Below are 25,563 nucleotides of genomic sequence, written 5' to 3'. Positions count from 1 at the left end.
GGGCACTGAGCACGCACCCCTGAGGGGCCCCCATGTTGAGGATGAGCGTTGGGGATGTGTTGTTACCTACCCTTACCGCCTGGGGCCGGCCCGTCAGGAAGTCCAGGATCCAGTTGCAGAGGGAGGTGTTTAGTCCCAGGGTCCTTAACTTAGTGATGAGCTTTAAGGGCACTATAGTGTTGAATGCTGAGCTGTAGTCATTCTCACATAGGTGTCCCTCTCATGCATGTTTCAGTGTTACTTGCCTCAAAGCGAGCATAGAAGTTATTTCGCTCGGCTGGTATGCTCGTGTCGCTGGGAAACTCCCGGCTGTGCTTCCCTTTGTAGTCTTTAGTCTTTAATAGTTTGCAAGACCTGCCACATCCGACAAGCATTCCCTTTTTTTTCATTGTCCCGCAACGTTAACTATTCATGAAAATCGCAAATGAAATGAAATAAATATGCCATCTCTCAAGCTTAGCCTTTTGTAAACAACACTGTCATCTCAGATTTTCAAAATATGCTTCTCAACCATAGGAAAACAATCATTTGTGTAAAAGTGGCTAGCTAGCGTAGCATTTAGCGTTAGCATTAGCGTTAGCATCCAGCACGCAAGATTTCAACAAAAACATAAAAGCCTTCAAATAAAATCATTTACCTTTGAAGAACTTCGGATGTTTTCAATGAGGAGACTCTCAGTTAGATAGCAGATGCTCAGTTTTTCCCAAAAAGATTCTTTGTGTATTAGAAATAGCTCCGTTTTGCACATCACATTTGGCTACCAAAAAAAAAACGAAAATTCAGTCCTCAAAACGCTAACTTTTTTCCAAATTAACTCCATAATATTGACTGAAAACATGGCAAACGTTGTTTAGAATCAATCCTCAAGGTGTTTTTCACATATCTCTTCAATGATATATCGTTCGTGGAAGCATGGTTTCTCCCCTCAATCAAATGGAAAAGTACAAGCAGCTGGCGTTTGCGCACCGAATACCACGCAGGACACCAGGCGGACACTTGGAAAATGTAGTCTCTTATGGTCAATCTTCCAATGATATGCCTACAAATACGTCACAATGCTGCTAACACCTTGGGAGAACGACAGAAAGTGTAGGCTCATTCCTTGCGCAATCACAGCCATATAAGGAGACAATGGAAAACAGAGCTTCAGAAATTCTGCTCATTTCCTGGTTGACGCATCATCTTGGTTTCGCCTGTAGAATGAGTTCTGGGGCACTTACAGACAATATCTTTGCAGATTCTGAAACTTCAGAGTGTTTTCTTTCAAAAACTGTCAAGAATATGCATAGTCGAGCATCTTTTCGTGACAAAATATCGCGCTTAAAACGGGAACGTTTTTTATCCAAAAATGAAATAGCGCCCCTAGAGATCAAAGAGGTTAATAGTTTGCAAGACCTGCCACATCCGACAAGCATTCCCTTTTTTTTCATTGTCGCTTTTTAATTAAAGTTTTATTTAATCACAGACACATGGTGGGATGGGATGTGTGTATAGATATGAGGCCAATAAGAATGAAAAGGTATGTCTCTACGACAATAGCCGTCAAAACCTGAGCTGTAGTCATTCTCACATAGGTGTTCCTTTTTTCCAGGTGTGAAAGGGCAGTGTGGAGTGCAATAGAGATTGCATCATCTGTGGATCTGTTGGGGCGGTATGCAAATTGGAGTGGGTCTAGGGTTTCTGGGAAAATGGTGTTGATGTGAGCCATGACCAGCCTTTCAAAGCATTTCAAGTCTACAGATGTGAGTGCTATGGGTCGGTAGTCATTTAGGCAGGTTACCTTAGTGTTCTTGTTCACAGGGACTATGGTGGTCTGCTTGAAACATGTTGGTATTACAGACTCAGACAAGGAGAGGTTGAAAATGTCAGTGAAGACACTTGTGAGTTGGTCAGTTCATGCTCGGAGTACACGTCCTGGTAATTCGTCTGGCCCTGCGGCCTTGTGAATGTTGACCTGTTTAAAGGGATTACTCACATCGGCTCATCGGCTGCGGAGAGTGTGATCACACAGTCGCCCAGAACAGCTGATGCTCTCATGCATGTTTCAGTGTTACTTGCCTCAAAGCGAGCTTAGAAGTTATTTCGCTCGTCTGGTATGCTCGTGTCGCTGGGAAACTCCCGGCTGTGCTTCCCTTTGTAGTCTTTAATAGTTTGCAAAACCTGCCACATCCGACAAGCATTCCCTTTTTTTTCATTGTCCCTTTTTAATTAAAGTTTTATTTAATCACAGACACATGGTGGGATGGGATGTGTGTATAGGTATGAGGCCAATAAGAATGAAAAGGTATGTCTCTACGACAATAGCCGTCAAAACCTGAGCTGTAGTCATTCTCACATAGGTGTTCCTTTTTTCCAGGTGTGAAAGGGCAGTGTGGAGTGCAATAGAGATTGCATCATCTGTGGATCTGTTGGGGCGGTATGCAAATTGGAGTGGGTCTAGGGTTTCTGGGAAAATGGTGTTGATGTGAGCCATGACCAGCCTTTCAAAGCATTTCAAGTCTACAGATGTGAGTGCTATGGGTCGGTAGTCATTTAGGCAGGTTACCTTAGTGTTCTTGTTCACAGGGACTATGGTGGTCTGCTTGAAACATGTTGGTATTACAGACTCAGACAAGGAGAGGTTGAAAATGTCAGTGAAGACACTTGTGAGTTGGTCAGTTCATGCTCGGAGTACACGTCCTGGTAATCCGTCTGGCCCTGCGGCCTTGTGAATGTTGACCTGTTTAAAGGGATTACTCACATCGGCTCATCGGTTGCGGAGAGTGTGATCACACAGTCGCCCAGAACAGCTGATGCTCTCATGCATGTTTCAGTGTTACTTGCCTCAAAGCGAGCATAGAAGTTATTTCGCTCGTCTGGTATGCTCGTGTCGCTGGGAAACTCCCGGCTGTGCTTCCCTTTGTAGTCTTTAATAGTTTGCAAGACCTGCCACATCCGACAAGCATTCCCTTTTTTTTCATTGTCCCTTTTTAATTAAAGTTTTATTTAATCACAGACACATGGTGGGATGGAATGTGTGTATAGGTATGAGGCCAATAAGAATGAAAAGGTATGTCTCTACGACAATAGCCGTCAAAACCTGAAATGTGCTGATTGGTCAACGTGAGGTATTACATTATTTTAGACCTCTTTACTTTTTCTAGAATCACTGTCTGTCACTGCAAAGAATGCCTTTATCGAAGATTTGATTAACCGTTCCTTGTCCAACATCTGTTCTCTCTATGTTAGTCAATCAATCTTGTATTGACTGAGACCTCACTGAATCTTCACTATAAGTCAGACATCTATAGTGAAATCTCTGTCTGTAGTAAGGTAACCAGGGCCCCTATTCAGAAAGTGTAACAGACTAGCAGTGCTCATTTAGGATGTCCTTCAGTTTCATGTATTTAACACAGTCGAGGAGAAGACACGCCTAGCTCCATTAGGCACAGCACAGCCACCTGGTTGTACTAGCTACATAATGATATCTGTATCTCAGTGAGGTGTCTATTTAAAAGCCCTCGGTGCGTCCATCAAAGCACAGACCCATGTATATGGTGGACATATTAGGACATACATGCTAGCTAGCATGTAGTTTGATGTCTGATGTAGCATGTTGTTTTCCTTGGATGTCTGATGTGCTTGTGCTAATGTATGGGACGTACTGTATTTTAGCACAGGCACTTGTACCGTGTACTAACATACATCCCTCTGTGTTTTGACTTTGTCTCCTCAGTGCCGTGTGGAGGGACCCTGACGGCACGCAGGGGGACCATCCTGTCCCCGGGTTACCCTGAGCCCTATGACAACAATCAGAACTGCGTCTGGAAGGTTTCGGTGCCCGAGGGCGCTGGAATCCAAGTAAGAGGCCCTCTTCTGTTCTGTTTGAAGTCCCATGGACCAATATAGATGTTTGAGATTTAACAATATCGCCATGCAGTATGAGAAGTTAAAACTTTTAACAAAGGGAATGCTTAATAGCTTATTAATTATTTAAAGGGTAAATGTTTAATGTAGCCAGTAAGAGTGCTCTGTGTTTTGAACCTCAATTCTGGCCCCTATCTCTTTCCATTGAATTTTATCTACAGTACATTTTCAATGTGTTTTTTAAATTAAGTGACAACGAAGTGTATGTGTGTTTCTGTATGGGAGTGTTCTTCCTCTGGCTGATACCCTTTCCACACTACTGAGCCAAGCCGAATCGAGCTGTACTGTGGTGGCCTGCTTACGCATCCGCCATAGTGGCTGGAACAGTGCTGGATAGGATAATGTGAAAAGATAATATGCAAGCCAGTATAGTACTGTGTGGGATATAGTATGAATCATGCATTAGTGAGTTAGCCTAGTTCGGGTCAGGTTGGTGAGGTAGTGTGAAAAGGGTCTGACTTCGAACTCCTCAGGTCCAGGTGGTGAGCTTTGCTTCCGAACACAACTGGGACTCTCTGGATTTCTATGACGGAGGTGACAACCACGCTCCTAGACTGGGCAGCTACTCAGGTAATCTACAGATCCTGTATTTAAAAAAAAAAAAACACTTCTGGTGCCTTCATTTATTTAGCATCACAAATGTGTTGTGATATCTGTTAATGTCATCCTGATTTGGCCATCAATTAGAGTTCCAGCTAGCTATATTCTAGGACAAGAAAGTCCCTTTTTGAGATCCTTATAATAATTTACTGTGAAAAATAAGTTTTTTTCCCTCAAGACAAACACCTTCCTGCGTCCATGACCACGATCTCATAACACAAAATGTATCTCATAACACGAAAATCATTTTCCGATTCTAATGAATTACTGTAAAAAATAAGTTGTTTTCCCTCAAGAAATACACCTTCTTGCGTCCACGGTCATGATCATATAATTCTACCAGTCGGAACACATGTGGATCAATGTGACCCTCCCTGACTGTGTACTACAGATCAATTCCTGCCAGGCCTGTCAAGGGATCTCCCTCCCGCTGATTTCTGTAGCCGCATTGACAATAATACCATGGCTGATGAGCACATCAATAGGGACCCAGCATCAGCCACGCTCCTTGTTGGCCTATGGGATGGAGAGCGGGAAGAGGACGTGGGGGTGGACAGTAATGTGGAAGTTCAACTGGGTATGAGTCCCATGCTGAGGCCTGGAGGACAGGGCCACTCCACAATGTGGAGCTGTGAGCTGGTCCATACAGATCTGACCTGCCTCATCACCTATACAATCTATAGGAAGCTGCTGGAGGTTGGAACAATGTGATGTTAGAGAGGGAACGAGATCGATGTGAGGAGGACACGTAGGAGAATGGAGTAGGGAGATGGACACAACATGCGTCATGTTTACAGCTGTCCAAGTGCTGTAGCTACAATGTTTGTTCTCTTCATAGCTGTTCACTGTTATTTAAGTCTGTTATTAACCACTTGTTAGTGTCGATAAATAGCACCTTACCAGTAGCTGAGAGGGTATCATCTGAATGGTATGAAACACAAGCAAAAGGTTGATTCACAAACCAACTACCCGGTGTTACTATGTTCCTGTTTTACATAAGCCTTTAATCACTAATTGATTGTCCCATCTTTTTTTTTTGGGGGGGGGGGGGGGGGGGATTAGTATTTATGGCAGGACAACAAGCAGTAAGGGTGAAGTGAACCTTTAAAGAGCTTATTTTATAACATCTTGTCTCACTCTCGTTCTCTCTCTCTTTCAAGGCACCACCATCCCCCAGTTGCTCAACAGCACGTCCAACAACCTGTACCTGAGTTTCAGTTCAGACATCAGTGTGTCTGCTGCAGGCTTCCACCTGGAGTACACAGGTATGGCTGTCAGTAGATGGCTTTATTGTGTGCGTGTGCGTGTGTGCGTGCGTGCGTGCGTGTAAAACTGTGACAACAAGTCATATTTTCTCTTTCCCTCTCTCCTCAGCCATAGGTCTGGAGTCCTGTCCAGAGCCACAGACCCCCAACTATGGTATCAAGGTTGGAGAGCGCTACATGGTTGGAGACGTAGTGCTGTTCCAGTGTGAACAAGGCTACTCTCTGCAGGTAAGAGGCAATTCTTTACATCTCTATTTTTCTCTATCGGGATCGATTTCATCTATTCTCTCTGTCTGTTCATCTTAGTAGGTATTTTGAACATTTTTCTCAGTGTTCTACTGTTCTAAAGCATCTATGAATAAGGCATATGTAACATTACAACATACAGTGCCTTGCGAAAGTATTCGGCCCCCTTGAACTTTGCGACCTTTTGCCACATTTCAGGCTTCAAACATAAAGATATAAAACTGTATTTTTTTGTGAAGAATCAACAACAAGTGGGACACAATCATGAAGTGGAACGACATTTATTGGATATTTCAAACTTTTTTAACAAATCAAAAACTGAAAAATTGGGCGTGCAAAATTATTCAGCCCCCTTAAGTTAATACTTTGTAGCGCCACCTTTTGCTGCGATTACAGCTGTAAGTCACTTGGGGTATGTCTCTATCAGTTTTGCACATCGAGAGACTGAAATTTTTTCCCATTCGTCCTTGCAAAACAGCTCGAGCTCAGTGAGGTTGGATGGAGAGAATTTGTGAACAGCAGTTTTCAGTTCTTTCCACAGATTCTCGATTGGATTCAGGTCTGGACTTTGACTTGGCCATTCTAACACCTGGATATGTTTATTTTTGAACCATTCCATTGTAGATTTTGCTTTATGTTTTGGATCATTGTCTTGTGGGAAGACAAATCTCCGTCCCAGTCTCAGGTCTTTTGCAGACTCCATCAGGTTCTTCCAGAATGGTCCTGTATTTGGCTCCATCCATCTTCCCATCAATTTTAACCATCTTCCCTGTCCCTGCTGAAGAAAAGCAGGCCCAAACCATGATGCTGACACCACCATGTTTGACAGTGGGGATGGTGTGTTCAGGGTGATGAGCTGTGTTGCTTTTACGCCAAACATAACGTTTTGCATTGTTGCCAAAAAGTTCAATTTTGGTTTCATCTGACCAGAGCACCTTCTTCCACATGTTTGGTGTGTCTCCCAGGTGGCTTGTGGCAAACTTTAAACAACACTTTTTATGGATATCTTTAAGAAATGGCTTTCTTCTTGCCACTCTTCCATAAAGGCCAGATTTGTGCAATATACGACTGATTGTTGTCCTATGGACAGAGTCTCCCACCTCAGCTGTAGATCTCGCAGTTCATCCAGAGTGATCATGGGCCTCTTGGCTGCATCTCTGATAATTCTCTTCCTTGTATGAGCTGAAAGTTTAGAGGGACGGCCAGGTCTTGGTAGATTTGCAGTGTTCTGATACTCCTTCCATTTCAATATTATCGCTTGCACAGTGCTCTTTGGGATGTTTAAAGCTTGGGAAATCTTTTTGTATCCAAATCCGGCTTTAAACTTCTTCACAACAGTATCTCGGACCTGCCTGGTGTGTTCCATGTTCTTCATGATGCTCTCTGCGCTTTTAACGGACCTCTGAGACTATCACAGTGCAGGTGCATTTATACGGAGACTTGATTACACACAGGTGGATTGTATTTATCATCATTAGTCATTTAGGTCAACATTGGATCATTCAGAGATCCTCACTGAACTTCTGGAGAGAGTTTGCTGCACTGAAAGTAAAGGGGCTGAATAATTTTGCACGCCCAATTTTTCAGTTTTTGATTTGTTAAAAAAGTTTGAAATATCCAATAAATGTCGTTCCACTTCATGATTGTGTCCCACTTGTTGTTGATTCTTCACAAAAAAATACAGTTTTATATCTTTATGTTTGAAGCCTGAAATGTGGCAAAAGGTCGCAAAGTTCAAGGGGGCCGAATACCTTCGCAAGGCACTGTAATACTGTATGTTCATAAATACTTACACCATGGCATTCTTCAATACTACAGCATTCATTATTTCCCTATAATGCACAGTATATTTGTATGGTAGAATTCAATGGATATAGTTCTTACATGTTCTATGTTTGAGCTGCTTTTGAAAGGAAAAGTCATTATTGGCATTGACATAATTCGATTTTCATAATAGCAAACTAGAACTGATGGTTTGGTTAACTAGCAAGTCTGTTTATTTGGTTACCAAGGCAACTACTGTTGCTATCTAGTAAACTAGCTAGCTGGACATTTCTACACATTTCTACCTGCAAATTAATACATTTTTTGTGGAATTGTGTTAAATTACAGCCATGGTATAAAAGGCATAATCAACTCGTCTCTGGAAAATAATACAAATCCATTGAAGGTTATTTCCACTCCGCTAGCGCGTTGTGGGACACACCTTTCACTTCGTTCATTATTTTCCGGAGAAGGCATAGCCCCTTATTGATTATCTCTCACATGTATTTTCTTCACCAGGGGAACGCCCATATAACCTGTATGCCAGGACCAGTCCGGAGATGGAACTACCCAGTCCCACTGTGTCTTGGTATGTCGATACTGTGACATTAGTACAGATGTAGGGTCTTAATTTGATCACTCTTTTGTTGTTGAGCAGGAAATACAAACAAACTTGTAAAGGCTTATAAAGTATGTCATTTCCAATTTGAAATTAATTTCAGACTTTATTTGCACGAAACGAAAAATGTATCAACCCCTACAAAAATGTCAATTTTTTATAGCCCACATAATAATTAACATGTCCTGTTGCTGCAGGATTATTTCCTCCTGTAGAAAACTGACTCAAATTAAGATCCAACATCTATCTGTATGTCTAAACATCTAGTAGAAAATAGAGTAGAGTTCCTTTACTGTGTGATGGAAAGGTGTGACTGTCAATTAGGATTGTATAGAACAGCGTTTTCCAAACTAGTGGTCATGAGAGAAGCTGAAAATGGGGTCGTTCATAGAACAGGGGTTATGTCAGTAACCTCCGGTAGCCGGTAGATGTGGTTGTAAGAAGCAGAGTGGTTTCCGTTTTCCTCCTACAAATGTGGCTCTATCTTTTGAACGGTTTAAGCTACAAAACATTATGACCCCATCACTGAAAGATAAGACTTTCAGGAACACGCACAGTGCATTCGGAAAGTATTCAGACACCTTGACTTTTTCCACATTTTGTTACGTTACAGCCTTATTCTAAAATGGATTAAATAAATAAAATTCCTCATCAATCTACACACAATACACCATAATGACTACGTAAAAACAGGTTTTGAGTATTCTTGCAAATGTATTATAAATAAAAAAGTGAAATAACGTATTTACATAAGTATTCAGACCCTTTGCTGTGAGACTTGAAATTGCACTCAGGTGCATCCTGTTTCCATTGATCATCCTTGAGATGTTTCTACAACTTGATTGGAGTCCACCTGTGGAAAATTCAATTGATTGGACATGATTTGGAAAGGAACACACCTGTCAATATAAGGCCCCATAGTGCATGTCAGAGCAAAAAACAAACCATGAGGTCGAAGGAATTGTCCACAGAGCTCCGAGACAGGATTGTGTCGAGGCACAGATCTGAGGAAGGGTACCCCAAAATGTCTGCAGCGTTAAAGGTCCCCAAGAACACAGTGGCCTCCATAATTCTTAAATGGAAGAAGTTTGGAACCACCAAGACTCTACCTGGAGCTGGCCGCACCGCCAAACTGAGCAATCGGGGGAGAAGGGCCTTGATCAGGGAGGTGACTAAGAACCCAATGGTCATTCTGGCAGAGCTCCAGAGCTCCTCTGTGGAGATGGGAGAACCTTCCAGAAGGACAACCATCTCAACAGCATTTCACCAATCAGGCCATTATGGTAGAGTTGCTAGCCGGAAGCCACTCCTCAGTAAAAGGGACATGACAGCCCGCTTGGAGTTTGTCAAAAGGTACCTAAAGACTCTCAGACCATGAGAAACAAGATTCTCTGGTCTGATGAAACCAAGATTGAACTATTTGGCCTGAATGCCAAGCGTCATGTCTGGAGGAAACCTGGCACCATCCCTACGGTGAAGAATGGTGGTGGCAGCATCATGCTGTGGGGATTTTGTTCAGTGGCAGGGACTGGGAGACTAGTCAGGATAGAGGGAAAGATTTGTATTTTTTATTTCACCTTTATTTAACCAGGTAGGCTAGTTGAGAACAAGTTCTAATTTGCAACTGTGACCTGGCCAAGATAAAGCAAAGCAATGTGACACAGACAACAACACAGAGTTACACATGGAGTAAACAATAAACAAGCCAATAACACAATAAACAATTCAATGACAAAGTAGAAAAAAATAACTGGAGTGATAAATGAGCAGATGATGATGTGCAGTAGAGATACTGGTGTGCAAAAGAGCAGAAAAGTAAATAAAATAAAAACAGTATGGGGATGAGGTAGGTTGATTGGGTGGGCTATTTACAGATGGACTAAGTACAGCTGCAGCAATCGGTTAGCGGCTCAGATAGTTGATGTTTAAAGTTGGTGAGGGAAATAAAAGTCTCAAACTTCAGCGATTTTTGCAATTCGTTCCAGCCACTGGCAGTTGAGAACTGGTAGGAAAGGCGGCCAAATGAGGTGTTGGCTTTGACGATAATAAGTGAGATATACCTCATGGAACGTGTGCTACGGGTGGGTGTTGTTATCATGACCAGTGAACTGAGATAAGGCAGAGCTTTACGCAGCATACTCTTATAGATGACCTGGAGGCAGTGGGTCTGGCGACAAAGATGAACAGAGCAAAGTACAGAGAGATCCTTGATGAAAACCTGCTCCAGTGCGCTCAGGACCTCAGACTGGGGCGAAGGTTCACTTTCCAACGGGGCAACAACCCTAAGCACACAGCCAAGACAACGCAGGAGTGGCTTTGGGACAAGTCTCTGAATGTCCTTAAGTGAACCAGCCAGGGCCCGGACTTGAACCCGGTCGAACATCTCTGGAGAGACCTGAAGATAGCTGTGCAGCGATGCTCCCCATCCAACCTGACAGAGCTTGAGAGGATCTGCAGAGAAGAATGGGAGAAACTCCCCAAATACAGGTGTGCCAAGCTTGTAGCATCATGTCCAAGAAGACTCGAGGTTGTAAGCGCTGCCAAAGTGCTTCAACAAAGTACTGAGTAAAGGGTCTGAAGACTTGTGTAAATGTAATTTAGCAGTTTTTTTTATTATACGTTTGCAAACATTTCTAAAAGCCTGTTTTTGCTTTGTCATTATGGGGTATTGTGTGTACATTTTAGGCTGTAGAGTAACAAAATGTGGAAAAAGTGAAGGGGTCTGAATACTTTCTAAATGCACTGTGTGTGTCTGTTTCCCTCTACAATGCTCACACGCCTCATTAGACCAGGCACTAAATCAGACTGGGGGGAAAAGATCCTCAGTAACCACGTTTCCATCCACAGTTTTTATGCAAGTAAAGTTTTAAAAAATGAGGTCTCGGGCCAAAAAGTTTTGGAGCCACTAGTCTAGAGGCTCGGTACACAGTAGAGAAAGTACAACTTTGACATTTCCAGAGTTGGCTGTTGTCTCGGAGACAACTGTCATCTCAGGCCAGCTGTATATCCTGAAAAAACTACATAATTTATTCACAGTTCACCTGCTTACATTACCTTTTTTAAGCATATTGCAATAACGTTTTTCAAATAAAAAACATCGGTCCATGTACAGTAATTCACCTAGACATGATGAATTTGATTGATTTGTTCAGAAACAACGTGTTCATTGCATTGTAAACAAAAATAATGAGCCTGATCACGCCAGGGTTGTGCCTTGGGCTTTGGTATGCATATGAAACAGACACATTCTCTTTAGTCTCTTGCCAGTCATTGAATGAGCTGAATGAGCCTATTTCACCAAACAGAAAAAACTCAAATGTTCTGGGATCTCGGATCTCTGTCCTCACACTCGATACAGTCTCTTCCTCTGAGCTGCTCTACTGTGAGGGGCGTGATGGATTCGTTCTGTGACTGTTTTTTTTTGGATGTGCCAGAAGTTTACATCTGAGCCTCCCCACTGCCACTGATTTTGGAAGGCGATTCGGTACTAGAGGGTTTCCCTTGGGACCCTAGGCCTCAGTGTTAGGACCTCTAAAGTTCAACCGTCAACTTTTAACAAGGCCATGTTGTTTATCTCTCAGAAATCCCTGGGGGCTTTGATGCCTTCACGTGTTCTGTTTGTCCCATTGGACTTCCTGTCCCCGCTCCACGTTCCAGCAGCTTTGAAGGTGCAACTCTCACTAAAGAGTTCCGGCCCCAAGTCCGAACGCCTCTTAATTCACAGTCGACTCAGCTCATCCATAATTTTTCAGGTCGGATAGGTTTCAACTGCTTTTGATGTTGTTTCATATTTTTTTATTTTTTTATCTAACAGAATTACTTTTTTCAGACACACAACACTTGTAAGTGGTGAACAAAAAAAAATCTGCCTGTGCAGACACATTTTCTGAAAGACCTCAATGAAGCGTTGTGCTTTTGTTCGTTGCTTTATAAAAGCTCTCACACCATTATGAAAGGTATGCAGCTCCTTTGTGCCTTTTAGCACACAGAAGGCTGTTCTTTTCACAGAATAAGATTTACCTCAGACTGGCTGAGCCACTGAGAGGGAAAGAGACTATGCTAATAGCACTACAAGGTGAGTTGATCTGTAGCACTGATGATAAAATAGACTCCAGAATGTTTGAAGGGCAGGCCCATTTAACAGCCTGTCAATAATGTACTAATCTAGCGGTGGCCCCGATACCCATTCATACAGTCTAGAGATGTTTAACCCGAGATGAACCTTTCTACTTTTAGGAAACTGTAGCTATAAATACAGTTAAGAACATGGCATGTTGAAGTTTAAGATTTTTGTCTATGATTAATAAAGTAGTTATTCTACTCTATTGTACTGTACTGTTCTTTACTGTACTCTACTCTAATTTACTCTACAATACCGTACTGTACTGTACTGTACTCTACTCAACATTGCTATACTGTACGCTATTTTACTCTACTATACTGTACTAAACTTTACTATACAGTACTTTACGCTACTTTACTCTCCTATACTGTACTCTACTGTACGCTGCTCTATTTTACTCTTCTATCCTTAAGCCTGTCTGAGTGTGATTGTCTCCACAGCCCAGTGTGGTGGCTCCATGACTGATGTCAGCGGTGTCATCCTGAGCCCTGGATTCCCTGGAAACTACCCCAGTGGATTAGATTGCACCTGGACTGTCATTCTCCCCACCGGCTTTGGTATGGGAACCCACTGACAGTCATTGTGACAAAGCACACACACACACACTGTCAAACTACCTATCACTTTGGTACATTAACTCACTGCCATTGTGGCCAAGCCACTGTCACACACTGTCTTACAAAGAAGTGGATGTCTTGATATTATTTCAGTGAAAACCCAGCTTGTGGGGAAGTGGTCCTAGATGTAGCAGCAGTGTAGGGAAGTGTCAGACCCATGTTTGTCAGCTGTAGAGGTAATGATGCTTGATTTATAGGCCTAATGTGCAGAGACATGGAAAGTGTAACACCAACCGTGATGTAAAGTCAATCCACCAGTCAACCAGAAAGCAGCATCATTGTTTACCTATAGTAGGCTACATAAATAGTGTAGTCGACACTAATGCACTCTGGACCAAATGCGTTATCTCCTTGCAGGCGATATGCGCGCGTTAACTCAAGCTGCTGTTCCACAGCTAATCTCTCCACAGATTTCCAATGTATGATTTACTGTATGGCAGTGGCAGTCGGTGCCGTTTAAGATGAGGGAGGATGCTTTCTTTTTAATGAGCATGACCTTATTTCTATTACAGCATATTGGATGACTGTCATTCATATTCCATTCAACGAGCTCAATGTAACATCGATAGGTTTAGGTTACTACATGATACTCAAATTTTCCCTGTACCCATCATGACGTTGCTACAACCTAGCCTATGAATGAAAGTTTACAACCTAGGTGCACAGGTCGAATAATTTTGAGTAACCAAGGTGAAAAACAGTGACACATTCAATAGCACCTTGCACACTTTTGCCTACATCTAGCTGATCTGGGGTGGAATCATTAGTCCAACAGTTGCATATTAGAGTTTCTATTGGACAAATTTAGGTATGTTTAACCCTGTTTCATTCCGTTTGCTTCCGTTTAAGAAATGTTTTTCAACAGAATCACACGCAAACACAGTTCACTTTTCTAGCAGCCACATACAAACAGCATGATCACTTTGCTCCTTGTACTGTATATATCATTCCTTCTCGCATCTATCTATGCGCTCTCTTCCTCGTACCTTTTCCCTTCGCTTGTGGACTTCACATCATCTGTCTGAGACCAGGTGAAAAAAACATATAATGAATGCTGACCACTACACACAACCTGCATCGTTTTCACCTCATAGTCAACATACTGTAGCTACTAGAACTATCGCGTTAGTAAACTCGATACAATCATGCAGTACAATGTACAATCAGAAAGTAGTTTAGCAGTTATACCGGTAGGCCCCGGTGGCAATAAATTAATAAACACAAAAGCATACCTTGACTTAGAAGAGTTAAAGTGTTGGATAGCCATAGCCAGCTAGATAACATAGCATCCCTCTCTGTTTGCGCCGGGTATTTGAGTAGCTGAAAGTGAAAGTAAAAAAATATGCAAACAAATATAGCTAGCTCTCTCTCTTTTGCTTCTCATTTATTTTGGAAGAAATTAATTTGTTCAAAACTCTTCAACTATTGTCTGTCTTTCTCTCTTTGAGTCAACTACTTACCACATTTTATGCATTGCAGTGCTAGCTAGCTGTAGCTTATGCTTACAGTACTAGATTCATTTTCTGATCTTTTGATTGGGTGGACAACATGTCAGTGGTGCAAGAGCCCTGATAGGTTGGAGGAAGTCCTCCGGAAGTTGTCATGATTACTGTGTAAGTCTTTGGAAGGGAGTGAGACCCAAGAGCCTCCTAGGTTTTGTGTTGAAGTCAATGTACTCAGAGGAGGACAGAAGCTAGCTGTCCTCCGGCTTCACCATGGTGCTGTTGAGGCTACTGTAGACCTTCATTGGAAAACTGTGTGTTTTAATCAATATTTGGTGACATTAATATATTTAGTATAGTTTTCACAATTTGTATTTTTATGAAATTCACAGAGGGGGATGGTCCTCCCCTATCTCCTCTGAAGAGCCTCCACTGCTGTATGCATATGTTTGAGTTACAGTACATGCATGTTTCGACAGCAAGTCATTTTAGCCTGGTTGAATGGATTCAAACGCATGGTGAAATATAAATTGTGTGATTCAATAATCCATGCTTTCTGGGAATGCTATAAAGTACAAAAGTTATGGGCAGAGCTAGAAAGTTGGTTGTCAGAAGTATTACAATGTAAACTTACTTTTAATCCATCTGTCTGCATATTTCAAGACATGGCATAAGTGGTTGTACTGACATACCCAATGTGCTTGACAATTATTTTCTCATCACTCATCTTGAAAAAAATGTATATTAAAAGCTTGGAATTCAATTAATCCGCCATCATTAACACTATGGAAATATCAAATTATTTATTCTTTAAATATTGAAATAGCATGGGCGATCGAGAAAAACAAATTTAAGTTTAAATTTAACAATTTAAGGCCATGTGGCAAACAATAATGCAGGCACTAGGGATGGGGGTGTGGCCAGGCACTAGGGATGGGGGTGTGGCCAGGCACTAGGGATGGGGGTGTGAGCATGCGGGTCTGGGCAGATTAAATGTAGTCGATGTTTGTGTGCATGTAAGCTGTTGTATGTAAGTTGTATGTAAGCTGTTGTTCATATGTGTATGTTTGTATTTGGTGTAAAAATATATATGATGTAGTAACCTAAACCTATCGATATATATATATATATATATATATATATTTTTTTTTTATACTGTATATATAAAAAAGGAATAGTAACCTAAACCTATCGATATATATATATATATATATATATATATATATATATATATATATATATATATATATATATATATTTTTATACTGTATATATAAAAAAGGAATAGTAACCTAAACCTATCGATATATATATTTTTTTATACTGTATATATAAAAAAGAAATAGTAACCTAAACCTATCGATATATATATATATATATATATATATATATATATATATATTTTTTTTTTTTTTATTTTTTATTTTTTATACTGTATATATAAAAAAGGAATAGTAACCTAAACCTATCGATATATATATTTTTTTATACTGTATATATAAAAAAGGAATAGTAACCTAAACCTATCGATATATATATATATATATATATATATATTTATACTGTATATATAAAAAAGGAATATGACATGTGTCTGGTGTCTCTGGAATTCAGACAACAGCATTATATACGCGGGAGGTAGCCTAGTGGTTAAACCGTTGAACTTGTAACAGAAAGGTTGCAAGATTGAATCCCTGAGCTGACAAGGTAAAAATCTGTCGTTCTGCCCCTGAACAAGGCAGTTAACCCACTGGTCCTAGGCTGTCATTGTAAATAAGAATTTGTTCTTAACTTACTTGCCTAGTTAAATAAAGGAAAATAAATAAATAAACATTACTGTAGCTTGACTATATTATGACATTCAGTTGCTCCTCTCCTTTGCAACTCTTTTTAGGTACCAATGAGCATCTCTCAGTCAACTAACCTGTTCTCTTGTGTAACGTTTCTTCTTGTAGAGTGTCAGTGTTCTGTTTCAGTGGGTTCTGGATTCTAGGATTAACCTACCTGATGAAATAAAGGCAGATGAGTAAGATCATGGTCTTTATTTCATAAACTCACTGTCTGACCAGTATGTTTTTAATATGCCTGTTTATTTTAGGAATCCACCTGCAGTTCCTCAACTTCTCGACGGAGGCCATCCATGACTACCTGGAGATTCGGAGTGGAACTCTGGAGACTGGCACGGTGATTGACAGGTTCAGCGGACCACAGGTCCCCAAGTCTCTGTTCAGCACCACCCACCAGACCAGCTTCTTCTTCCACAGCGACTACTCCCAGAACAAGCCGGGTTTCCGGATCACTTACCAGGGTGAGGATATAGTTTGTTGTTTCAAAAAATATATTATTAAGATATTTTATGATTTTATTGAACAGATAGATAGAGAGAATTACCGTGGGGAAATATGGATAGAGGTTGTGTCAAAAGGCAGTAGGCCAGATTCGAACCAATGCCGACACCGTAGACTACAGAGGTAGATCAGTAGAATGTGTGGAAGAGGAGAAAACTCAAAAAGGGCTTGTGATTTCACTCAACTCAATTCAATGTCGTTGTATTTTTCATACTCTCTTAGTATCCTCAATTTTGGCATGACACAGTTTTATCTATATATCAGTTTTCATGATTGTATAATTTTTTTATATGTATTTTCTGCCAATATCTTTCTGAATTATCGACCACTTCCTGACTTCCAGCCTATCAGCTGCAGAGCTGTCCCGACCCTCGTCCTTTTCGTAACGGCATCGTGATCGGCAGTGACTTCAGTGTAGGCTTCACTGTGTCCTTTGAGTGTCTGCCTGGCTACTCCCTCATCGGGGACGCTTCTCTCACATGTCTGCATGGAATCAGCCGCAACTGGAACCACCCGGTACCACGCTGTGAAGGTAACTATAGAACAAGGATAAATATGGTAACTACTAGCATAAAAATCTAATAGATACGATCTCTATGGTAACAGATTGATACTGCACCTAGAGAGCGACTGTGGGTGTTGTGTTGGGGTAACATCACCTGACCTGGCTGTGTATCTCCTCTCATCTATAGCTCTGTGTGGGGGTAACATCACCTCCATGAATGGGACCATCTACTCCCCCGGCCACCCCGAGGAGTACCCCAACTTCCAGGACTGTGTGTGGAGCGTAAGGGTTCCCCCTGGGAATGGGATCTACATAAACTTTACTGTGCTCAGCACTGAACCCATATATGACTACATCACCGTGTGGTAAGAACCTACACTCATCCCTCTCTCAGCAACTAATGTGTTATATCATACTAAATATACATCCACTTCACTGTGCTCAGTACAGAACCCATCTATGACTACAGCAATGTGGGGAAAGAAGAGATTCCCACTCACTCAGCAACTAAGTCGTCTTTGATTTGAATTCATCTATCACTGCATCAGTGTGTGGAAAGAAGAGATTCCCACTCACCTCTATCTCCGCAACTAAGTAGTGTTTTATGTTACATTACAATATATGTACTTGGTAAAGTCTTAACTACTGGCCTCTCTGCGTGGTAAGATAACCCACTCACGTCACTTCCTGTCTGTAGTTAGCTCTTCATGCACCTTGTTATGGAAAAGGCTGGAAAGGGAGTTCACAAAGACAGCTGTTCTTTTTCCTTTCCAATCACCTCTCACTAAGCAACAAAGTAGTGTTTTATTTTTCATTGCACAGCTGCCAACTCTCACACATTGATCGTGAGACACACACGTTTGACACTTTTCTCACGCTCACACTCCACGCCTCTTATATCTCACTTATTGAAAAGTACTGCTAATTAGTCCATTGTATAGTCAGTGCATTAACTTTTCAACTGTGCTCCAAGTTGTTTTGAAATCAGAGCATCTGCGAGTGCAATTTCACATCGCGAGCAGAACCTCTATCATTATCCTGTCTTGCCACAGCACTGTGAATCGCGGCACATTGAAGCATATGATTGGTCTAGTTATGTGAGGGATCAAGGGGACTGGATGCACGTTTTAAAGAAACGCCCCAACAAGATTCGAGTGGAATGGAGAGAATGGAGAGAATGGAGAGAGAATGTTCTCCGCTGAGTCGATAAAACTGTAAAAAGAGCAGCACGGGTAGCGTTGTTTTATGTACAATGTTATCAACAAAATGAGGTTGCTGTTACTCCCGTCCCTATTGCAGAATACAGCCTTTTGACAGCATGTACTAAAGTTGATTTTAAGCACACTTGCATTAGTCCCCTTGTTTGGTGATTGGCATTTAGGCTGTGACAATGAAAAGGAAGCAGACAGAGCTACAGTATGTTTTACCAGAGAAGTTGGGTAGGGGGACCTGATTTGTAACTATGAAAATAATTTTGTCAAACAGATTGTCACGTTCTGACCTTTATTTTCCTTTGTTTTGTCTTTATTTAGTATGGTCAGAGTGTGAGTTGGGGTGGGCAGTCTATGTTATGTGTTTCTATGTTTTTCTATTTCTGTGTTCGGCCTAGTATGGTTCTCAATCAGAGGCAGGTGTCGTTAGTTGTCTCTGATTGAGAATCATACTTAGGTAGCCTGGGATTCACTGTTGGTTTGTGGGTGTGTGTTTGTCGCCACACGGTACTGTTTCGGTTTGATTAATGTTCACATTTATTGTTTTGTGTCTCATAGTGTTCAGTGTTTTTATTAAATTTGTCATGAACACTTACCACGCCACATCTTGGTCCGATCCTTACTCCTCTTCAGATGAAGAGGAGATCTGCCTTTACACAGATTGTGAACTCAAAAGCGTAAATTTGATTCTAAAAGGGGGGGGCATTAATATTCTCTTCAGGAGATTTTGTTATCTATTGACTTTATTTAGTCTGATAAGTTGAAAAATGTTGATTCTTAACAATGGCCTAAAATATAGAGTAATTAGTGTGCTTGTCAGCAAGCATGGGGAATACACTACTGTCATTCCCCACACTTATTTTGTTATTCCACTTCTTCCCAATTTTGCATTGTAATTGCATACACTTAGTGTACAAAACATTATGAACACCTGCTCTTTCCATGACATAGACTGACCAGGTGAATCCAGATTAAGGTTATGATCCCTTACTGATGTCACTTGTTAAATCCACTTCAATCAGTGTAGATAAAGGGGAAGAGACAGGGTTCCTGCAGTCAAATCGCCCCTCTAGTAGCCTCATGGGTGGAACGTTAATGTAAATTATAATTTCATATAAGTATATACTTTTTTTAATCTAATAACATGCCGAAAGCCGGTGTTTATGTCAAACGGTTTTGTTATACTTCAGTCTTCTGTGATGTATATAAAGTGTAATATTGGGATGCAAACTCAAAATGTAATACATTTCAACTCTATATCTGACATGGTAGAGGTGTCTTCTTTTTTTTAAGCCCATAACCATGTGTGTGAGGTGTATACTTTTGTTTCAAAGTAGATTTGTTTAAGACTACCAAGAAACACTGCGTGATCCTGATTTAGCCCACTACAGTAAAATATGAAAGGATTTTTAAAGCCTTGAGCTAATTGAGACATGGATTGTGCATGTGTGCCATTCAGGGGATGAATGGGCAAGACAACAATGACAGTGCCTTCGAACGGGGTTTGTTAGTAACGCTGCTCGGTTTTTCACGCATAACAGTTTCTCGTGTGTATCAAGAATAGTCAACCACCCAAAAGACATCCAGCCAACTTGACACTACTGTTGGAAGCATTGGAGTCAACATGGGCCACACTTTTGACACCTTGTAGAGTCCATGCCTCGACGAATTGAGGCTGTTCTGAGGGCAAAAGGGGAGGCGGGTGCAACTCAGTATTAGGTAGGTGTTCCTAATGTTTGGTATAATCATTGTATATTGATGTTAATGATGTCAAATATTACATAATAATTACTTTTCAGTTAGTTTCAAAAATGGCTGCAAAGCTACCGGTAATTTACCAAACTTACCGAAATCCTGTCATTTTGGTAATTAACAGGTAATCTATGGTAACTTTGGTCATTTATACTTGAATAACTTGTCCATTAGCTTCTAGTGGATAGAACATATGGTTCAAGAGAAAATAGCCTTATTAATGAACAAGAAGTGTTTTCACTTAACTCTCGAGGGGAAAAAAAGGGCTACCTAAGTATGGTTCCCAATCAGAGACAACGATAGACAGCTGTCCCTGATTGAGAACCATACCCGTCCAAAACATAGAAATACAAAATCATAGAAAACAAAAACATAGAATGCCCACCCCAATTCACACCCTGACCAAACCAAATAGAGATATAGAAAGGCTCTCTAAGGTCAGGGCGTGACAAAATCTTCCAGTGATATACTCTCCCTTTACAACCCTGGTTTCAATAAAATAAGACCTTTGTTTCAATACACATGAGGGTATAACAAGAAATGCTGTTGAACTATGTGATAGTCAATTAGCCTAGCCAATTATGTTAAAGCTCACCCTTGACCTTAGAAGTTGGATGCTAAATTAGTGGGATTATTATTATTCCTATTTTTGTTGTTTATATAATTTAAAGTGTTTTAGTGATTATACAATTGTCGCAAAAACCAACATTGTTTTTGGAGTTCCACGTCCCGTCCCCCCCCCCCCCCCCCCCCCCCCATTAAACAAACTGACCAATAGATGTCACACTCACAGTCCATCTATTTAAATGCATTGTCATTGTTGAACGCAGACTTTGAATCTCTCCATGTGACCTGTGCACCAAGCAATACAAGTTCTTCAAGTATCCCCATAGATTCATTCAAAGGCATCTTGATGTTTTAAGGAGAGCGGCTTTCTGAGTAATCGTCTTCCCCAGCACTCTGACACCCCTATTGTGGAGTTGGATAGAGAGAAAGGAAGGAAGGGGGATGGAATATTGGATGGAAGTCCGGAGATTCATTCTAATAATTGATGCACTCCATCCATCCGCACACAACTTCTAAGTCCCGCTTTGTTTTAAAACAATACATGAGGGTACTTTCATTTATTAATGCTTTCAGCATAGCATACCCTCCACTCCACCCACACCTTTAAATAATGCACATTCAGCATAGCATACCATCCACTCCACCCACAACTTTAAATAATGCACGTTCAGCATAGCATACCCTCCACTCCACCCACACCTTTAAATAATGACCTTACAGCATAGCATACCCTCCACTCCACCCACACCTTTAAATAATGACCTTACAGCATAGCATACCCTCCACTCCACCCACACCTTTAAATAATGCACATTCAGCATAGCATACCCTCCACTCCACCCACACCTTTAAATAATGCACATTCAGCATAGCATACCATCCACTCCACCCACAACTTTAAATAATGCACGTTCAGCATAGCATACCCTCCACTCCACCCACACCTTTAAATAATGACCTTACAGCATAGCATACCCTCCACTCCACCCACACCTTTAAATAATGACCTTACAGCATAGCATACCCTCCACTCCACCCACACCTTTAAATAATGCACATTCAGCATAGCATACCCTCCACTCCACCCACACCTTTAAATAATGCACATTCAGCATAGCATACCATCCACTCCACCCACAACTTTAAATAATGCACGTTCAGCATAGCATACCATCCACTCCACCCACACCTTTAAATAATGCACGTTCAGCATAGCATACCCTTCACTCCACCCACAACTTTAAATAATTCACTTTCCGCATAGCATACCCTCCACTCCACCCACACCTTTAAATAATGCACGTTCAGCATAGCATACCCTCAACTCCACCCACAACTTTAAATAATTCACTTTCAGCATAGCATACCCTCAACTCCACCCACAACTTTAAATAATTCACTTTCAGCATAGCATACCCTCCACTCCACCCACACCTTTAAATAATGACCTTTCAGCATAGCATACCCTCCACTCCATCCACACCTTTAAATAATGACCTTTCAGCATAGCATACCCTCCACTCCACCCACACCTTTAAATAATGACCTTTCAGCATAGCATACATTCAGCATTAGCTAATGCCTCTGTCCCGAAGCAAGCACAAGCTAGCCTTGAGCCAGCCTCGAGCTAGGCCCACTTACCAGCTAATTCTAGGGCTACAATACCTCCTTTGCTAATTGGCCTGGACCCTTTATTGTCGACACGGAGCCCCGCCGATCCATCAGGACTGGACTGCCGACGTGTCGCCCGATGTGGTCTCAACAGGCTATACTGTTACGATATTGCCGAAGAACCATCTTTAGCCCCGGCCCGCCAGCTTTTCTGTACTCTGTGTACCCTGCTCACCCATCATAGTAGTGAATACCGAACAGCACCCTGACTCACCTATTGCTGCTATTTTGACCCTATAATCATTCGACTGCACAGCTGATGCCCCCTGGACTGTTTCAATAACATGGTACCTCATTTTATTTACCTGTCGGCACCAGCCTCGAACTCAGGTCCTGTATGTACCTAACTGGCCCGCTCTGCCCATTCATCACCATTTACCCATTGTCTTAGCTCTCCTGATCAACACATGTGATTGCTTTATGCCTCTCTCTAATGTCAATATGCCTTGTCTACTGCTGTCTTGGCTAGTTTTTATTGTTTTATTTCACAGTAGAGCCCTCAGTCCCGTTCAAAAATCCTTAGATAGCTCTTTTTTTCCCACCAAACACACATGCCTCACCTAGGTTAACTGATGCCTCCAAAGACGAAACCTCTCTCATCGTCACCCAACACATAGGTTTACCTCCACTGTACTCACATTCTACCATACCCTTGTCTGTACATTATGCCTTGAATCTATTCCACCACGCCCTGAAATCTGCTCCTTTTATTCTCTGTCCCCAATGCACTAGACGACCAGTTTTAATAGCCTTTAGCCGTACCCTTATTCTACTCCTCCTCTGTTCCTCTGGTGATGTATAGGTTAACCCAGGCCCTGTAGCCCCTAGTTCCACTCCTATTCCCCAGGCGCTATCATTTGTTGACTTCTATAACCATAAAAGCCTTGGTTTCATGCATGTTAACATCAGAAGTCTCCTCCCTAAGTTAGTTTTTTTCACTGCTTTAGCACACTCTGCCAACCCGGATGTCCTAGCCATGTCTGAATCCTGGCTTACGAGGCCACCAAAAATTCTGACATTTCCATCCCCAACAACATCTTCCGACAAGATAGAACTGTCAAAGGGGGTGGAGTTGCAATCTACTGCAGAGACAGCCTGCAGAGTTCTGTCATGCTATCCAGGTCTGTGCCCAAACAGTTCGAGCTTCTACTTTTAAAAATCTACCTGTCCAGAAATAAGTCTCTCAATGTTGCCGCTTGTTATAGACCCCCCTCAGCCCCCAGCTGTGCCCTGGACACCATATGTGAATTAATCACCCCCCATTTATCTTCAGAGTTTGTACTGTTAGGCGACCTAAACTAGGATATGCTTAACACCCCGGCCGTCCTACAATCTAAGCTTGATGCCCTCAATCTCACACAAATTATCATGGAACCTACTAGGTACAACCCCAAATCCGTGAACACTGCCACCCTCATAGATATCATCCTGACCAACCTGCCCTCTAAATACACCTCTTCTGTCTTCAACCAGGATCTCAGCGATCACTGCCTCATTGCCTGCGTCCATAATGGGTCTGCGGTTAAACGACAACCCCTCATCACTGTCAAACGCTCCCTAAAACACTTCAGCGAGCAGGCATTTCTAATCGACCTGGCCCAGGTATCCTGGAAGGATATTGACCTTATTCCATCAGTAGAGAATGCCTGGTTATTCTTTAAAAGTGCTTTCCTCACCATCTTAAAAAGCATGCCCCATTCAAAAAATGTAGAACGAAGAACAGATATAGCCCTTGGTTCACTCCAGACCTGACTTCCCTTGACCAGCACAAAAACATCCTGTTAGCATCGAATAGCCCCCGTGATATGCAACTTTTCAGGGAAGTTAGGAACTAATATACACAAGCAGTTAGGAAAGCTAAGGCTAGCTTTTCAAACAGAAATGTGCATCCTGTAGCACAAACTCCAAAAATGTTCTGGGACACTGTAAAGTCCATGGAGAATAAGAACACCTCCTCCCAGTTGCCCACTGCACTGAGGCTAGGAAACACTGTCACCACCGATAAATCTACGATAATCAAGAATTTCAATAAGCATTTTTCTACGGCTGGCCATGCTTTCCACCTGGCTACCCCTACCCCGGTCAACAGCTCTGCACCCCCCACAGCAACTTGCCCAAGCCTCCCCATTTCTCCTTCAACCAAATCCAGATAGCTGATGTTGTGAAAGAGCTGCAAAACCTGGACCCGTACAAATCAGCTGGACTAGACAATCTGGACCATTTCTTTCTAAAATTATCAGCTGTAATTGTTGCAACCCCTATTACTAGCCTGTTCAACCTCGCTTTCGTATCGGCTGAGATCCCCAAAGATTGGAAAGCTGCCGCGGTCATCCCCCTCTTCAAAGTGGGAGACACTCCAGACCCAAACTGTTACAGACCTATAACTATCCTACCCTGCCTTTCCAAGGTCTTCGAAAGCCAAGTTAACAAACAGATCACCGACCATTTCGAATCCTACCGTACCATCTCCGCTATGCAATCTGGTTTCCGAGCTGGGCATGGGTGCAACTCAGCCATGCTCAAGGTATTAAACGATATCATAACTGCCATCGATAAAAGACAATACTGTGCAGCCGTATTCATCGACCTGGCCAAGGCTTTTGACTCTGTCAATCATCGCATTCTTATCGACAGACTCAACAGCCTTGATTTCTCAAATGACTGCCTCGCCTGGTTCACCAACTACATTCAGACAGAGTTCAATGTGTCAAATCTGAGGGCCTGTTGTCCGGACCTCTGGCAGTCTCTATGGGGGTGCCACAGGGTTCAATTCTCGGGCCGACTCTCTTCTCTGTATACATCATTGATGTCGCTCTTGCTGCTGGTGATTCTCTAATCCACCTCTACGCAGACGACACAATTTTGTATACTTCTGGCCCTGTTAACAAACCTCCAGACGAGCTTCAATGCCATACAACACTCCTTCC

The 25,563-nt window shown here is 41.9% G+C and overlaps 1 protein-coding gene across 3 annotated transcripts in view; it reads left to right on the top strand.

The window, feature by feature from the left end:
- LOC139392197 (CUB and sushi domain-containing protein 3-like) overlaps positions 1 to 25,563 on the top strand; it is a 634,291-nt gene that overhangs the window by 492,545 nt on the left and 116,183 nt on the right. For all 3 annotated transcript variants that reach the window (XM_071139991.1, XM_071139990.1, XM_071139989.1), the window contains exons 35-43: positions 3,716 to 3,840; positions 4,380 to 4,476; positions 5,667 to 5,771; positions 5,881 to 5,999; positions 8,301 to 8,370; positions 12,964 to 13,080; positions 16,681 to 16,890; positions 17,274 to 17,462; positions 17,623 to 17,800. In XM_071139991.1, the coding sequence (XP_070996092.1) occupies positions 3,716 to 3,840; positions 4,380 to 4,476; positions 5,667 to 5,771; positions 5,881 to 5,999; positions 8,301 to 8,370; positions 12,964 to 13,080; positions 16,681 to 16,890; positions 17,274 to 17,462; positions 17,623 to 17,800 (1,210 nt within the window). The remainder of the gene's footprint in view (positions 1 to 3,715; positions 3,841 to 4,379; positions 4,477 to 5,666; positions 5,772 to 5,880; positions 6,000 to 8,300; positions 8,371 to 12,963; positions 13,081 to 16,680; positions 16,891 to 17,273; positions 17,463 to 17,622; positions 17,801 to 25,563) is intronic.

Source organism: Oncorhynchus clarkii, chromosome 32 (genome assembly GCF_045791955.1).
Source record: "Oncorhynchus clarkii lewisi isolate Uvic-CL-2024 chromosome 32, UVic_Ocla_1.0, whole genome shotgun sequence".
Taxonomy (NCBI): Eukaryota; Metazoa; Chordata; class Actinopteri; order Salmoniformes; family Salmonidae; genus Oncorhynchus; species Oncorhynchus clarkii.
Note: the sequence above shows the minus strand (reverse complement) of the source record. Positions and strands in the feature narration are given on the sequence as shown.